A 17,882-nucleotide genomic window follows, 5' to 3' on the forward strand; every position below is an offset into this window, starting at 1 on the left:
TCCTCCAGTCAGGTTTATAGTTGAGTAATCCCCGAGGCAGTATGACTATAGCTATTTGAAAATGAGTTTGGCATTTATTTTCTATCTTAAATGATAAATGAGTAGTTCTAGTGATCGAAGGATATAACAGGGGCCAAACAAAGTAATATAAACAATAACACGTCTTTACCTTGAAAATGAAGGCAATTTTTATTTGAGAGAACTCATCTTCTGATCTTTCATAATTGCCGCTGAAATTTGATGCCCTAAAGGTACGGTAATACGGGCAACAAAATCGTACAACTTTTGTGGCAGCATTGATGCAAAAAAAAGTTCGAAAGCGATGTTGCGCGCTTTGCTTCCTGCGAAACCAACTTTTGTTGAACAAACTCGTCTTCCTTTATTTCAATTTTCGGGGAAGGCTTTTTCCTACAAGGCTAGTGTAGGTGGAAACGCAATTCGAAGCGGGCTTAAAGCTCGCTCTACTGAATACGCTCTACTATATTTCACCATAAAGTATTATTTCGCGAACATATCAATTTTCCCGTAAATTTCTTTAAAAACCACTGGCAGTGCTGCCTGTGAGCCAACCAGAACCGAGTAATTTTGACGTGTCTGACACATGACAATCACGTGTCTAGCACATGTCACACGTCTACAGCAACGAGTCACGTGTCTTGGGTGTGACATCCACGTGACTAGTCTGCTAGATGCTTGTCCCACTCCTCAGCTCGTAGCTGTCTGCGCATGATCTTACCGCTGACCGTTTTTGGAAGATGTTCTACGAACTCGATCTGTTGAAAGCCACACACAAAAAGTAACGACATGAACATAACGACATAAGAGGAAATTTCTGGCTTCCGTCGTTCAATTAGCTTTTTAATCGGCCAGCGCCTGGCAAAGAGGTGGCTTTGACTGAAACATTTTTGACAAAACTATTCAATGATTTCGAATAACGAAAAAAGCCAGGCGTTTGAGGAGTTGGAATGTGTCTTCGAGAGTTCCCAGAGTATTGAAAAAACGCAGAGAAACATTTTATTAGGTATCCTTCAATTCTATAACATGCATCCCACAGTGGTGGGTTTGGGGTGAGCTTTGTTCGCCAAAGGCAGTGCCGTAGAAGGCTTCGAAATATAGGGGGGGGGGGGGGCTAAAACAGTAACAGTAAGAAAACATCGGGGCAACAGTCACGCCCCTTCTGGTCATTTCTTTATATACTCTTTAAGTATTGGGGGGGGGGGGGGACGTGCCCCCAGTGTATCCCTATTCCTGTAACAGCCCGAATTTCCATATTACCCTTTTTAGACAAGGATGTTTAACACCTGACGGGAAGGGCGCGCTTGGTTTTTCGTGGTCAGTTGCTCGATTGCTCCTTTTCCTTACCTTTCTGGGGTATTTGTATGGCGAGGCAGTATTTTTCACGTACTCTTGCAACTCAGTAATAAGGTCATCATGATTTCCTTCAAACGACGGTGTCAGTATAACAAACGCCTTCACAACCTGAAAATTAAACAGATCACCTGAAAGGTAAGTTGGCACCCTTATCAGTGATGTACCCTAGGGGCCCCAGCTTAAGGCTGTCCCAAAGATGCTCCAAATTTCCTAAAAAGATGCTCCAAAAATACCAAAAAGTTGTCAAAAGATGCTTAAAAAATTGCATAAGTTGCCAAAAATTTGCAAAAGTTTGCCAAAAAGATGCTCAAAAAATGGAATAAGAATTACCTAAAAATTGTCACAAGTGTAAAAATTTGCCAACAAATCTACAAATTTTACAAAACGGCAGAGAGAATGCTGATTTCTATTTCTCTTCGACATTTTTTTATAATTTATTTTTTTTGATTCGACATTAAACGCAAATACGTAATACTAATATACAATGCAAAACGTATTTAATGATGATGCAATACAACAAGGCATCTTGTGAAAACAAAACGATTTGGTTCAGAGTGTAACTCAAAGGCAGGCTTTGCTATCAGTCATGTTGTCGCTTGTTGTCTAATAATAAGTTCATTGTCACTCGAGGACTCCGCCATTTTGAATAATCATAGTAATGAACGCTGACCAACATAACTGCCTCTTCGTCAAACAATAGGTTGACCAATGACCATTAATAATATTACCAGATTAATAAATCATGTAAGTAGTTAAAAAACGCGAGAGTTCAATAGTTTGATACCAAGAACAAGAAAATAAACAAAAAATGCACATTTGAGGGGAATATATCCCTAAAAACCCTAAAAAGACAGCAAAAGTGCTCTCATTTACAAAAGATGCCCGGAAAGAGAAAAGTTGCCGCAAATCCTAAAAGTTGCTCAAAAGTTGCCGAGCATCTTAGGGACAGCCCTACCCCAGCTCATATAGACCATTTAGAGCAAACGAACGCCAGTCGTTTATTGATGTGCTAGCAAAACGTACTCTATACACTTAGTGGGTGAAAACGCAGAACAAATACTAGTAAGTATTTTCCGAAGAAAGGACAATAAATCCAACATCGAGAACTTGAACCTTGGTACGAGGTGACAAACTTCTGACTCACCTCCCCCCTAACGGGGTCAGGACTGCTAACCACAGCAGCCTCGGCGACGGCGGGATGTTCAATTAGCGCACTCTCGACTTCGAAGGGACCGATACGATAGCTATGGAATAATAGAGATACACTAAAATTGACGTTGTGCTCTAACAATGGTGTAATGACACAAATAGTTATTTGAGTGAAGGGCAGAAAGAACAGGCACGTCCAAAAGGGAGTATTAGACGTTTTTTGTCTTCATATATGTGGCTTAAAAATAATGAAATATAAGGAATTCCATGGAGGTCAAAGATCTACTGCATCAAGGTCGATGATCTACTGCATCAAGGTCAATGATCTACTGCATCAAGGTCGATGATCTACTGCATCAAGGTCGATGATCTACTGTATCAAGGTAGATGATCTACTGCAGCAAGGTCGATGATCTACTGCATCAAGGTCAATGATCTACTGCATCAAGGTCGATGATCTACTGCATCAAGGTCGATGATCTACTGTATCAAGGTAGATGATCTACAGCAGCAAGGTCGATGATCTACTGCATCAAGGTCAATGATCTACTGCATCAAGGTCATGATCTACTGCATCAAGGTCAATGATCTACTGCATCAAGGCCAATGATCTATTATATCAAGGTCAATGATCTACTGCATCAAGGTCAATGATCTACTGCATCAAGGTCAATGATCTACTGCAAAAAGGTCAATGATCTACTGCATCAAGGTCAATGATATATTATATCAAGGTCATGATCTACTGCAGCAAGGTCGATGATCTACTGCATCAAGGTCAATGATCTACTGCATCAAGGTCAATGATCTACTGCATCAAGGTCAATGATCTACTGCATCAAGGTCAATGATCTACTGCATCAAGGTCAATGATCTACTGTAGCAAGGTCAATGATCTACTGCATCAAGGTCAATGATCTACTGCATCAAGGTCAATGATCTACTGCATCAAGGTCAATGATCTATTATATCAAGGTCAATGATCTACTGCATCAAGGTCAATGATCTATTATATCAAGGTCAATGATCTACTGCATCAAGGTCAATGATCTATTATATCAAGGTCATGATCTACTGCAGCAAGGTCGATGATCTACTGCATCAAGGTCAATGATCTACTGCATCAAGGTCAATGATCTATAATATCAAGGTCAATGATCTACTGCATCAAGGACAATGATCTATTATATCAAGGTCAATGATCTCCTGCATCAAGGTCAATGATCTACTGCATCAAGGTCAATGATCTATTATATCAAGGTCATGATCTACTGCAGCAAGGTCGATGATCTACTGCATCAAGGTCAATGATCTACTGCATCAAGGTCAATGATCTACTGCATCAAGGTCAATGATCTACTGCATCAAGGTCATGATCTACTGCATCAAGGTCAATGATCTACTGCATCAAGGTCAATGATCTAATGCATCAAGGTCAATGATCTACTGCATCAAGGTCATGATCTACTGCATCAAGGTCAATGATCTACAGCATCAAGGTCATGATCTAATGCATCAAGGTCAATGATCTACTGCATCAAGGTCAATGATCTACTGCATCAAGGTCAATGATCTACTGCATCAAGGTCAATGATCTACTGCATCAAGGTCAATGATCTATTATATCAAGGTCATGATCTACTGCAGCAAGGTCGATGATCTTCTGCATCAAGGCCAATGATCTACTGCATCAAGGTCAATGATCTACTGCATCAAGGTCAATGATCTACTGCATCAAGGTCAATGATCTATTATATCAAGGTCATGATCTACTGCAGCAAGGTCGATGATCTAATGCATCAAGGTCAATGATCTACTGCATCAAGGTCAATGATCTACTGCATCAAGGTCAATGATCTATTATATCAAGGTCAATGATCTACTTCATCAAGGTCAATCATCTATTACAGCAAGGTCAATGATCTACTTCATCAAGGTCAATGATCTACTGCATCAAGGTCAATGATCTACTGTAGCAAGGTCAATGATCTACTGCATCAAGGTCAATGATCTACTGCATCAAGGTCAATGATCTACTGCATCAAGGTCAATGATCTACTGCATCAAGGTCAATGATCTTCTGCATCAAGGTCAATGATCTACTGCATCAAGGTCAATGATCTACTGCATCAAGGCCAATGATCTACTGTAGCAAGGTCAATGATCTACTGCATCAAGGTCAATGATCTACTGCATCAAGGTCAATGATCTACTGCATCAAGGTCAATGATCTATTATATCAAGGTCAATGATCTACTGCATCAAGGTCAATGATCTACTGCATCAAGGTCAATGATCTACTGCATCAAGGTCAATGATCTATTATATCAAAGTCAATGATCTACTGCATCAAGGTCAATGATCTATTATATCAAGGTCATGATCTACTGCATCAAGGTCGATGATCTACTGCATCAAGGTCAATGATCTACTGCATCAAGGTCAATGATCTACTGCATCAAGGTCAATGATCTACTGCAAAAAGGTCAATGATCTACTGCATCAAGGTCAATGATATATTATATCAAGGTCATGATCTACTGCAGCAAGGTCGATGATCTACTGCATCAAGGACAATGATCTATTATATCAAGGTCAATGATCTACTTCATCAAGGTCAATGATCTACTGCATCAAGGTCAATGATCTATTATATCAAGGTCATGATCTACTGCAGCAAGGTCGATGATCTACTGCATCAAGGTCAATGATCTACTGCATCAAGGTCAATGATCTACTGCATCAAGGTCAATGATTTACTGCATCAAGGTCATGATCTACTGCATCAAAGTCAATGATCTACTGCATCAAGGTCAATGATCTACTGCATCAAGGTCAATGATCTACTGCATCAAGGTCATGATCTACTGCATCAAGGTCAATGATCTACTGCATCAAGGTCAATGATCTACTGCATCAAGGTCAATGATCTACTGCATCAAGGTCAATGATCTATTATATCAAGGTCATGATCTACTGCATCAAGGTCAATGATCTACAGCATCAAGGTCATTATCTAATGCATCAAGGTCAATGATCTACTGCATCAAGGTCAATGATCTACTGCATCAAGGTCAATGATCTACTGCATCAAGGTCAATGATCTACTGCATCAAGGTCAATGATCTATTATATCAAGGTCATGATCTACTGCAGCAAGGTCGATGATCTTCTGCATCAAGGCCAATGATCTACTGCATCAAGGTCAATGATCTACTGCATCAAGGTCAATGATCTACTGCATCAAGGTCAATGATCTATTATATCAAGGTCATGATCTACTGCAGCAAGGTCGATGATCTAATGCATCAAGGTCAATGATCTACTGCATCAAGGTCAATGATCTACTGCATCAAGGTCAATGATCTATTATATCAAGGTCAATGATCTACTGCAGCAAGGTCAATCAGAAAAGACCACCATTTAGCCTAGTAAGGTACTGTTTGGCTCATATTTCAATATTTCAAAGTTGTAAAAGTGTGTCTATTGGAAGATTTTTGGAGGATGTGACTGATAATTTAGAGCGGATGGCCTGTTAAATAATGCAGATTCTAATAGATTCTTTTGTCTCGATTAAGGTTTCCGTCGGCCCTTCAGAAGTTAACTGGTGACATGAACAAAATATTGCTGGGCTAGCTAAAATCAAGAGATTCACCCACCCGGCCGATATGATGACGTCATCAGAGCGTCCGATAAACCACAGGTATCCGTCCTCATCCCGGACGGCCCGGTCGCCGGTCAGGTAGTAGTCACCGTGATAAGCGGACACGTTTCTCTCGTAGTCCTCCTACAGGCAAACAGGGCAGTCAGTCAGGGAAAACGAGACCTACGCAATCGGTGAATAAATGTTTCAGCCAGGAATTCCTTTCAAAGCAGTGATACGTTTTAACACATAAATGTGTTCTATATATTGGAGAAATTAGCCTAGTTACTGGAGTTCTGTTAGGTTTTTTTGGTTTGCTGCGAGAAAAGAGGGGCTGGGGAGAGACTGTGACGTCACAGTCCTGACCAACAAAAGGAAACCGACCATAATGCCTGACCACGCCTCCTTCTGCATGGGACTAGGATGTGAGAATATCGGCCTCCATGTTGTAACTTACAATGTATTCGCTGAATAGTCCGACTGGCCGCCTTGGTTTCAAGTATACGGCAATGTCGCCCTCTATCCCAGCAGGCGTCTCGTTACACTTCTCGTCTATTACCTGAAAAACAAACGTCAGCCTAGTACCTGGCGTACTGGTCGGAATTTCTGTGGTTTTCCGAGAGGTAAGGGGGGCTGGGAACGGGCATGGCTTCCTGTGACGTCAAAACCTTTATTAAAAACAGGAAAATCAGTAGTTGGACCGTGTATAGAGGGATTTAGAAGGTTTCATTAGTAGAGCTATCCGCTCACCTTTTTTTGCGCCCGATAAAACCATATGTACTACTTACTCTGACGTCATATCCGGGGGCTGGTTTTCCCATGGAGCCTGGACGGGTCTCAATGCAGCGGAATGTTCCACAGAGAAGTGTCTAGAGTGAGAAAAAAAAAGATAATATCAAAAATACAAAGCTAATAATGTGGACAGCTTGAAAAAGTTTTACTATCCAGAATTTTTTAAAAAATTGGCATAAACAATATTAAAGTTACGGGCTTTGAAAACTGTAATAACCCTCGTTTTGACAACAAAGGGGTGTAGATTTGACACGCTTTTACTGATCGCGCGAGGAAAAATCCCAATTCCTAGTTTTCAAAAACAGTGCATATAGTCTTTAGAAAATCAAGTTCTGTTTGTCGAGCTGCCAAAATCCGATCTCCTAAACAATAACCCGTAGTAGTTAACGTTCAAAACAAATCACATTTTCAGAGATCGCACTAAAAGACACTGTTTTCGCCACTATTTATACAGTAGAAAGGTCGCTGTTACAAACGCTACTTTACACAAGTAAATTTTGAGATGATCACAAGAAGAATACATGATGTTTACGAGAAGAATACAAGATTATCTGGGTTATCGTACCGTATCCCTTTTGTATGCTCTCTAATGACGGCAAGCCTAAACGAGAGACCTTAACTGACGCCCCGAAAAACGTATAGTTTCGTTTGGATAACGGTTCTCAGCCAATGGGTGTTGGAAGGACGACCTTCCAACGCAGGCATGCCAGTGGGTTACCCTTGGACTTGCCGTGACCTACATAATGATTATACGATTATTGAAGAATTCGGAGGTACGCACTACATGCTTGCTGTGCTAGTGCGCATGACAATCTTCATGCGTGACCACAATGATTGACAACATTCCAATCATTTTTTGCCCTTGCTTCCTTAATACCAATTCTGGCTATACCAGAATTTTACTAGACCTAGACGATACCTAAAGTTACCTGCTCCCGAAGTCAGAAACAGCTTTCTACCGGTGGTTGTAAATACGGAACGGGCATAGGTGCTCGATTTACGATTCACGTTTTCATCTTGAAAACAATATGGACCCGCCTACCATTGGGGGAGGTGACAATTCCCGTTGACTCATGAAAATAGCGAAACCCATCACCACAAATAGCGAAACCCATCACCACAAATAGCGAAACCCATCACCACAAATAGCGAAACCCATCACCACAAATAGCGAAACCCATCACCACAAATAGCGAAACCCATCACCACAAATAGCGAAACCCATCACCACAAATAGCGAAACACATCACCACAAATAGCGAAACACATCACCACAAATAGCGAAACCCATCACCATAAATAGCGAAACCCATCACCACAAATAGCGAAACCCATCACCACAAATAGCGAAACCCATCACCACAAATAGCGAAACCCATCACCACAAATAGCGAAACCCATCACCACAAATAGCGAAACCCATCACCACAAATAGCTAAACACATCACCACAAATAGCGAAACCCATCACCACAAATAGCGAAACCCATCACCACAAATAGCGAAACCCATCACCACAAATAGCGAAACACATCACCACAAATAGCGAAACCCATCACCACAAATAGCTAAACACATCACCACAAATAGCGAAACCCATCACCACAAATAGCGAAACCCATCACCACAAATAGCGAAACCCATCACCACAAATAGCGAAACCCATCAAACAATAATTTCCCGCGTGGCAAGTAGTAGCGTAGCCCCGACAACCTGCGATATTTTCCCGCGTGACATATATTTAACTATTTGAGCAAGTAAAAAATGGGATACCGCGCCACTATGCGCATTAGAGGTGCGCAGTGCAATTCAAGGGAATTGCCTTAAGTCAACATATAATCCGAACCATAATCTCTCTCCCTCTTTCTCGCCAAGACAAGCGCTCAGCGAGAACGATAAGTATAGCCTCATTTTACTTATCATATACTTGATTAAGGACTGAAACGAAATCATTACAGATAGTATACTACAGTCCCTTTAGACACAACTTACTGTTTCGGTTTGACCGTAGCCTTCCCGGATGTCGAGTCCAGTTTTCTCTTTCCAATCGACCATCACTTCCGGATTCAGCGGCTCGCCTGCACTCAGACAGTGACGCAGCGCGGGGAACTGGTATCGAGAGAGGTCTTCGTGGATCATCATTCTGTAGGCTGTAGGAGGTAAGCACATTGTAGATATAGGGTACTTCTGGAGATGGTCAAGAATGACCTTTGCCTCGAATTTCTCGGTTGTGTGGTGAATGAATACAGACGCGCCCTGGATCCACGGCCCATAAAGACACCCATACGCAGTCTTGGCCCAGCCCGGATCAGATACGGTCCAATGGACGTCATCGGGGCACAAATCCAGCCAATATCTGCGAGAGTACAAGAAAATAAAACTACATATCAATGATCTTTCAATCATGCGATCACGACAGAAGTATTCATCCTTCGAAGCACGGGTGGCCCATTGTTTTAGTGCGTCGGCCTTTCACCACTGTGGCCCAGGTTCGAATCCTGGCTCAAACTTGGGATTTTTTCCGGGTTCCTGCCTTGATTCGAATATGTGTCACAAGTGAGTTAAAGTTATTCTCCCGTAATTTCAGTCTTCTCAGATAAGACTAAACCGGAGGTCCCGTCTCTTCAAGCTGCACTACACTAACCTGAACCAAAGGGACTTCAAAGAACCACAAGGGACGCAATAAACCCTCTGGCAGTGACCACCCTCGGTGACAGTGCTTACTAACAATACACACAAGGGATGACTTGAGGTGGAGCCCAGCTCTGTTGAGCCTTCCGCACCAGTATAGCTGGTGGAAGTTAGTACAATAAGCCCTCTGGCAGTGACCATTCCCAGTGACATTGCTTACTAACAATACACACAAGGGGGCACTTGAGGTGGAGCCCAGCTCTGTTGTGCCTTCCGCACCAGTATAACTGGTGAAAGTTAGTACATCGACTTACATTGACGAACGACAAAAAAGGTGGAGAACACGGAGATGCAAGCGATACGTTTTTTCCACCAAAATACATGAATTTTGCAAATAGACTAATAAGTAACCCTGTATACAACAAGAGTAGTTAAAGTGTGTATTCGTAGCATGGTGTCCAACGATGATATTTTGGAGAAATTTTGCAAGTAATAACAGTTTCATTTAAGAAAATTTTGCTTTTCGTATCTTGATTCTTGCACTTACTTTCCCGTGATGCTGTGCCCGATCCCTTGGCTGGCATGCGTGTGCTGGGTCATCTTTGGGAGCCCTGTGGTGCCGCTTGTAAAGAATATTATTGAAGTCTCGTCGCTCGTAGTGGGAGCACACTAAAACACGAATGGATCAACTTATAAATTCTCCTTAAAATATCAATAACCAACAAAATGATATGTAATGAGAATTTACATAACAATATTCTTCCGTAGTAGGAGAACATATAATTCTATGTTATATTGTTTGTACTTATTACTCGCGGGGAGCCAGGTCTGGAGCTTATGGGCTAGTAAATAATAAATCGGAGTATATAGGTTTGTGTCAAACATGGGGTCGCTACTCCACCATGCCGCCAACCTTACCCACCGTGTGCACAGTTGACGCTTGCTTGTAGAGCGTTTTGAACGGTAGCCATCCCTTTCTATGAAAAGAGACAATAAGGTTGAACGACAAGAAGTTTATTTTACTTAGATAACCAGATCTGAGAATAAATTCCCAAGGAAATTTTCATATGGAATCATGTCTGCATATACACTGGTTCCAGAGTCTCCTAGCCTCTGAAACCAGGGTAGTCTGCATATTATCGGACGTTTAACGAGGATAACAAGTCCCCCTACCCTTAACCACACCCAACCATCGCGTAGCCATTTCATATACAACACCTCCATGACTGAATTCAAAATCCTTATCTCGTCTGGAATTAATAGCGAGTGGTCAATCATTTATTTCAAGTGGAAAACTCTCGTTTTCCACTGTCACGCCATTACCCATTTCACACAACAATTAGAAATTGATTGCTGGTATGATTGACAACGCGTTATGTCTGTGAGAGAAAGGCGTTTTGAATTCCGGTGGTCGCTAAAATACGAATCGAGCTGTAAGATTTGGTAAATTTCTTGTATGTGGAAACACCTCTGTACCTACCCACTTGTCTTGGATATGGAAAGAGCTCTCTTTTGTTGTAAGGGGGATGTACTCGCCCCTGTGCCTACCCAACAAATACATTTACAGAGTAAATATGGGAAATTATGGGTAGGGAACACACCTATGTTCTTCCCTTCTTCTTTCTCCAATCAACAGCTTGGTTTCCAGAAACGGCACCAGATCAGCGACCTGAAATTGATATCTTGAACTCCCAATTTGGATGCTATTTTTACTACAAGCATAATGGCAACACGTAACGTTTATATTTTGCAGCGTACGATAGTCCGCATTGCTTGCGGTCAATTATTATTTTTTACTGTCATTGGATTCTTCGTCAGGTTTTCTGGTGACCGGGCACCATAACAGTACACTGGAGCATGCTACATACAAGGAAGTAGTATTTACGTTAAGAACATCACTAGGCCTTTCTCCCTTTGGACTGATACATAACTCCCGACTGATAAATTCAAATAGGGTTATTTCATGCGACTACCGATGTCATGCAAAGCTGCACACTGGCATGAAAAAGACATGTAACGCACTGCAGCAAGCATATTCTTTCACACATACTTCATCTACAACTTCAGCAGTTGCAGGGTCTGCTACTATAGTGTTTGCCCTGGAAACAAGCAACCTTGCTAGAATATCCTTTGACCTGAGCTGTGTGGAGCCAGGAATAATAACACTCCCTACAAAAAATAACATGGAGACTGTTAGAGACATAGATGTGGACCCCCATATGAAGGGCAGGTGCCCTTCAAACTCGATCAAATCGATCAGCCAAGTGATCCAAAATGGAAAGTTTCTTTCAGTTTTCCTGCGGTTGATGATTTGAAAATGCATAATGGGACATCAACTCCCCAGCGCTCATGCCTCACAGTGAGTTAACCACAGGAATCCCAAACACTTGGGGCTAGGCTGGTATTGCTAACTAGGTTCTATCTGTACCCCCTCCTAAAAAGATACGGACAGACAGGGGGGGATGCCACCCACCCTTTTCTATTATGAGCAGGTTCTGTTTTTTTTTGCATGTACATTTTATTATTTTTATATTCAGATGGGTTTTGCAGAGGGGAGGATGAAAAACGTTTTAGATTAAAAGGTTCAAGACATGGACCACACCCATTTGCAAACATTCCCATTTCTAAGCAGGCCCAGTTGAGGAGCCAGGGGGATTCCATCATTGCACAATAAACAAATGGACAAGACCAATCTCTACACAACTTTCTGTGTAAAGCTAGTATTTTACCTATTCTTGAGCAGGCCAAGTTGAGAAGCCACCATTCAGGATAGCGTGGTAATATCACCATCACACGGTCATGCCGTCGCACATCACACTCATGGACCAGCAGGTTGGCAACCCTTGACAATACAAATCTCATATGTCTTCATGTTATTTGTACTTTGGCACAAAAATTTCAAAATAAAATGAAAATTAAGCAGAGATTTATTAGGCATACGAATAAGCAAGCTCAAGACCATTTGTGACATTTCTGGCGATCTATTTTATTGCATCTTTAAAGCAATGAAAACCTAAATGCCACCAAAAACCTCACTCCCAACTCTTTCATTGTAGCAAAGCTGTCTAAAAAGCTGGATTTCATTATGGACGAGGCCTTAAATTTGGCTGGCTTGAAAAATTGAGCAAAGTTGATTGAGCAAGTGTTATAAGCACCAAAGGCAAGGGATGACAGGGGATGGTAAAAATAATGCTTAAAATATGCAGCCATTTAGTGGTATTAATAGTTATGCAACAGACCTTTGCTGCCAGGGTCTTTTCTGACTTTGACTCACATAAGCTTTAGAATAAATTGAAGATTCACCACTACTTACTTCTTTGAGTTGTTATTTAGCTCTTCGAAAGACCATTTTATCTCATGTCCTTTATTGTCTGTCCACCAAAATGCTGGATTTTCTTTTGAGCGTTCACCAATCTGAATCAAAATGAAAAAAATTCCAAGGTTTATAACCTGTGTTGGAAGAAATTGAAACATGATGTTTTATATGGGGTCTTATATTTCAAAACATGTGGCACTCTCAGAGACCGCACCCTTATTTTGTGCCTCATGTCAAAGGGCAGCCTTTTAAAAACTAGTACCCAGTTACCTCTTGCTCGCGTTTCCACTATCTTGTGTTCTGATGCATAGGTCACGGAGGAAAGCTTGTTGAGATATTATGCCTAATATGGTGTTGGACTCTTGCTCTATTTCTACCACTTTGGGTGTAATGTTTTTAATTTTATTTTGGAGGGGGGGGGGGGTGGGGTGGAGGTAAAGATGCCTATGTACGTGATATTTTAGAGCCATCTCCAGATAATACTGAGAGACAAAACAGAAAAGAGGAATGATGGGAGAGGGGACTATATAAAATAATACAAAAAGTTTTGGCTGAGAAAAATACGAGCAGCGCTGGTGTTCCGAGTTGGTCTTAAAATTATTTGCTCGCAAGGGGTTTGGCGGGGGAGTAGTTATCATAACAATGTGCTTTTTGAGTTTTGGGCCGAGTGAAGAGTCCCCTTAAGAAGCCTGGGAATATTAAGTAACACACGATCAGACGATGATCAACCTTACATCGCCATCATACGCACCTTCTCTTTTAGAACCCATTCTTCGATTACGTTTGCGAAGTTAAAAAACTTCGGTACTTCGACCTTGAATTCTGCAACCTCTTTCTTGTAATCGTTGAATCCTGCTTTCGAATCACAGGCCGGAGGAACAGCGACATGGGCATGGCTTTTTCGAAATCGAATGCTTACACCACCCGCTCGAATGTTTGATCGAAGAACGCGCCAAAACTGAAAGCTTCGTAAATGCACCTGATGCTTGCTATGCCTTATGATAAGCATATTTGTTTAGCACTTGTGCCATCGACAAGTTTACAACTACGTAAAGACAGTTGCTGGTGATGGCGGGTGCTCCGTGTTGTGTTACGATAGACATACAAATGAAAAGTAACGTAACATAATTACACAGGAGGCCCAAGTATCGCTTGATAATAAATAGATGGATAAATAGACGATAAAATAAAATTTACATGAAAAAAAAAATACTATCGGCAAGGGCGAAGAAATCGTCATAAGGATGATGTAGTATGGATTGCATTCTGCAGGTTGAGTTTGACAATTATTATAATTTCGATCTCGTGGGGGAGGTGGGGGGGGGGGGGGGGGGTGAGTAGAAGCTACAGTTAGCGTGACAAATCCTTCACAAAATGGCGGCTTAGTTGTACGCTCTGTTGTTTACGCAATTTTTTCCCTGTGAACCACATGATGTTTCGTATTTGCGCCAGCGCACTGGAATGCAACATGCCTAGAATAATATCAAGCAAAAATTGCAAGGTAGGAAAGCTGTTTTTGTTGTCTGAACGACAACACAACTCAAAGTCCTGCAATCAACCGCTTCGTTTGTTGTTGTGTTGTGTTCGTTGTTTTAATATTACAAATCGGTTTTTATCATTACCAGAGAAGAAAAACGCTTCTGTGTTTATTTTGTCATGCTGTATACAAGGTTTGTTAGTTAAATAACCAAAATACACAACTATGCCTTGGTTTTAAGGAATCAGATTTGCAGAAACCCCAGCATTTTTTTTTCGCAGTAGTTCACAGGTAGCCCAGGCAATGGTTTCGAAGCTTGTTCGTAGCTTGGAATCGGCAGTTATTCTTAAGTAGGGGGAGATAAGTCATATATTCCGTTACGAAAACCCCCCAAAATCGTATATTACACATAAATATGACAACAACAAGGCATGTTCTAAGTTTTAAGGCAATTTTATTGGCAATGTTTGACAAAAAGTCGTGCGACTTCAATCCACTCGTTTTACCTCTAAGAATAACAGCCGATTCCAAGCTACGAACAAGCTTCAAAACCATTGCCTGGGCTACCTGTGAGTAGTTTTGGGATGTGAATGTCTCAGAACTATCGCGGGCTTTGAAGTTGATATATATTTTTTATTATTTAATGTTTTTTTTTTAAACATTAAAATGTTTTTAAAAAACTGCAAATCATAAAGTCTGCTGGAACACGTTGAAAATAAAATCATAATCTACGCGATTGATACAAAATCACCCCCTTTAACCCATTGACAACCACAACCCAAAAAAATTGTCATAAATGAAAAATAAACACAATGAGGCAGGGGGAGGCTTGCCTCCCGTTTATGTATTGCTGTATCCGTTCCTGCCTTTGGAAACTTCAGTTTAGTCATCAGGCCGGTGTGACTGATGCACATTTTGATCTCTTCTCTATGTTACAGTCACTCACTCACAAGCCAATGTTAGCACCGACTGCTGCTAAATTCATGCCCCGTCACCTGAGCATGATGGCTTGTGAAAAAGACCTACCCAAACTTCCATTGCCTCCATTGCAACAGACGATGGACAAGTATCTAGCTGCCGTGCGTCCTCTAGTGGATGACAAAGACTACGAAAGAACTAAAAGTCTTGTGGATGAATTTAGAAAAAGTGGTGGTGTCGGAGAGAGGCTACAAGCAATACTCAAGGAACGGGAAAGGACAACTGAAAATTATGTATGATTTTGCATAGGTGTTCATAACTATAGCAAATAAGAATAAGAAGAATACATGCACTTAGTAAAGGGCAGTGCAAATTTCGCTAAGGCCACAGTGCTTATTTTAGGCTGGCACTGGTGAGAAACTTTAATAAGCATTTTTTATTTTTTTCCTTTTTAACTCACCCTTTAATATTTTTTTTACTTCAATTGATTTACTTCAATCTGTCTTCCTCAAATCTATTTTTCAGGTAACAGAATGGTGGTCCAACAATTTCCTAAGTGCACGCGACTCAGTTGTCATCAACCTCAGCCCAGGTTTTACCTTCCCTAAAGAGGATTTCTCAAATAAACTGGATCAGATTAGATTTTCAGCAAGACTACTTCATAATACTGCAAATTTCAGAGACATGATTGACAAGTAAGTTAACAAATAGGAAGGTGAAAAGGCGGAGCCCTGTGGCTCATCCTGAGACTCCTCTCTGCCATCCTTTGGCAACTAACTCCCTATTGATAGGCGTGGCTCCAATACCTCTTTTTATGCATTCTCCAGTATCTTCACAAGTGTGGATCAGACACCCCCATTTATTGGTGGGGTTCCAGATCCCCATTTAGAGTGGTGGCTCAAACACCCCAATTCATAGGCGTGGCTCCAACACTTCTTTTAATAAGCATTTTTCCAGGAACGAGACACCCCATTCATAGGGGTGGCTCAAACACCCCAATTCATAGGCGTGGCTCCAACACTTCTTTTAATAAGCATTTTTCCAGGAACGAGACACCCCATTCATAGGGGTAGCTTAAACACCCCAATTCATAGGGGTAGCTCCAACACCAATTTAAATAGGAATTGTTCCATGACCTCAATAGGTGTGGATCAGACATCCCCATTTATAGGTTGGGTTCGAGCATTCCCATTTATTAGGGCTGTTCCAATACCCCTATTCATAGACATGCACTTAACACTTCTATTCTTAGACCTAACACCTAGACATGGATTAATACCCCATTTAAAGGGGTTGCCCCGATGCCTGTTCTACACTCCTATGCATTGGAATGGTAACACCTCTCTTTAGATGGCTTTAACACCCCTTATCAAGGGCGTGGCCTCATATTCATAGGTGTGGTCCTAGTACCCTATTCATTGGTGTGGCTCTAATACCTTAATTCATACTCATCTCTAGAACAAGTTAGTAAGGAACTCATGCTTTACAAAGGTCTAACCACCTGGTTTTCTTTCTTTCAAGTGATGAGCTGAGTATTGATAGGGTTGGAGATAGTCCTATGAGCATGTATCAGTACAAGCTCTTTCTCTGTGGGAGTCGCATCCCCCGTCCCAAGATTGACACCTACTTTGTAGCACCAAAAGGAGAAGCAAAGCATGTTGTTGTTGTTCACAATAATCAGGTACCTTGGACTTAAAGAGGGCCAAAGGCCTTGTTATCTATGTCGCTATTGTCCTAATTAATCAGGTACTTCAGAGGGTGGCATTGGGGTTAGGGCTAGTATGCAAGAGATTTGTCAGTGGAATTGGCAAATAAGGTATTTTACCTATTACTATGCAGAAGCTCATCCAGGGGGAGGGTTTAGGGGGTTTAACACCCCCCCACCCCCCTTTGGGTTGCTAGAGAGGCATATGTAACAAATAAAATACCCCCTCCCCCCTTTGTCACTGAGACAACCCCCCCCCCCCTTTAGCGAAAAGCTAGATCCGCCCCTGCAATGGGAATGAACATCGACAGATAGTAGATTTGTGTTATTTGGTGTTATTTGGTGGCTTTCCCTTTTAGTTCTATTCTCTGGATGTGTATGGCACTTATGGAAAGCCCCTAAATGAGCCTGAGATAGCAGCCCAGCTACTGAAGATTGTACAGAGCTCAGATGCTGAGGAGCCTCCTGTGGGGGTATTAACCAGTGAGAACAGAAGTGTATGGGCCAAGGAGAGGGAGGTGCTATCACAAGGTATAATACACACTTATTTCAAGTTAGGCTTCACTTGGATAATCTATTTGTTGTAGCCTGTAGTGCTTCATGGGTATTTAAAGAATAAGTAAATAAGTGTAGATATAAAGAAACTAATGTCTGCAAAGCTGTAGCATTCTTGTTTATGCCAGGGGAGATTGGGGAGTTTGGAAGAAACCACACCCCCCCACTTTACTGGTAGGTCTGCTCTAACGAAGGAACAAACCCCCCCCCCCCCCCCCCCCCACACACACACACACACTTTACTGGAAGGTCTGCTCTGATGAAGAAAAATTGAGTTCCATTGCATAGAGCTACCTACTAGAAAATGGGCTGCTAAATGGGTAAAC

At 41.6% G+C, this 17,882-nt stretch overlaps 2 protein-coding genes across 2 annotated transcripts in view; one reads left to right on the forward strand and one right to left on the reverse strand.

The window, feature by feature from the left end:
• Positions 1–164: 164 nt before the first annotated feature.
• On the reverse strand, positions 165–14,019 carry LOC5516184 (acyl-coenzyme A synthetase ACSM3, mitochondrial-like). Its single transcript, XM_048731040.1, has 14 exons — positions 13,653–14,019; positions 12,899–12,999; positions 12,315–12,427; positions 11,636–11,754; positions 11,187–11,254; positions 10,508–10,562; positions 10,133–10,254; positions 8,947–9,310; positions 6,952–7,032; positions 6,621–6,722; positions 6,180–6,307; positions 2,516–2,615; positions 1,363–1,479; positions 165–773 (listed from the first exon to the last, which is right to left on the reverse strand). Exons 1-14 carry the CDS (start codon positions 13,908–13,910, stop codon positions 678–680), a joined length of 1,824 nt encoding a protein of 607 aa, XP_048586997.1. The 5' UTR covers positions 13,911–14,019; the 3' UTR covers positions 165–677.
• A 216-nt stretch (positions 14,020–14,235) lies between these two features.
• Positions 14,236–17,882, forward strand: part of LOC5516178 (carnitine O-acetyltransferase) — a 21,567-nt gene continuing 17,920 nt past the window's right edge. The window contains exons 1-5 of the mRNA XM_001636271.3: positions 14,236–14,402; positions 15,317–15,589; positions 15,822–15,991; positions 16,818–16,977; positions 17,361–17,532. Coding sequence (XP_001636321.3) covers positions 14,331–14,402; positions 15,317–15,589; positions 15,822–15,991; positions 16,818–16,977; positions 17,361–17,532 — 847 coding nt within the window. The 5' untranslated portion in view covers positions 14,236–14,330. The remainder of the gene's footprint in view (positions 14,403–15,316; positions 15,590–15,821; positions 15,992–16,817; positions 16,978–17,360; positions 17,533–17,882) is intronic.

The sequence above is a fragment of the Nematostella vectensis genome, chromosome 8 (assembly GCF_932526225.1).
Source record: "Nematostella vectensis chromosome 8, jaNemVect1.1, whole genome shotgun sequence".
Lineage (NCBI taxonomy): Eukaryota > Metazoa > Cnidaria > Anthozoa > Actiniaria > Edwardsiidae > Nematostella > Nematostella vectensis.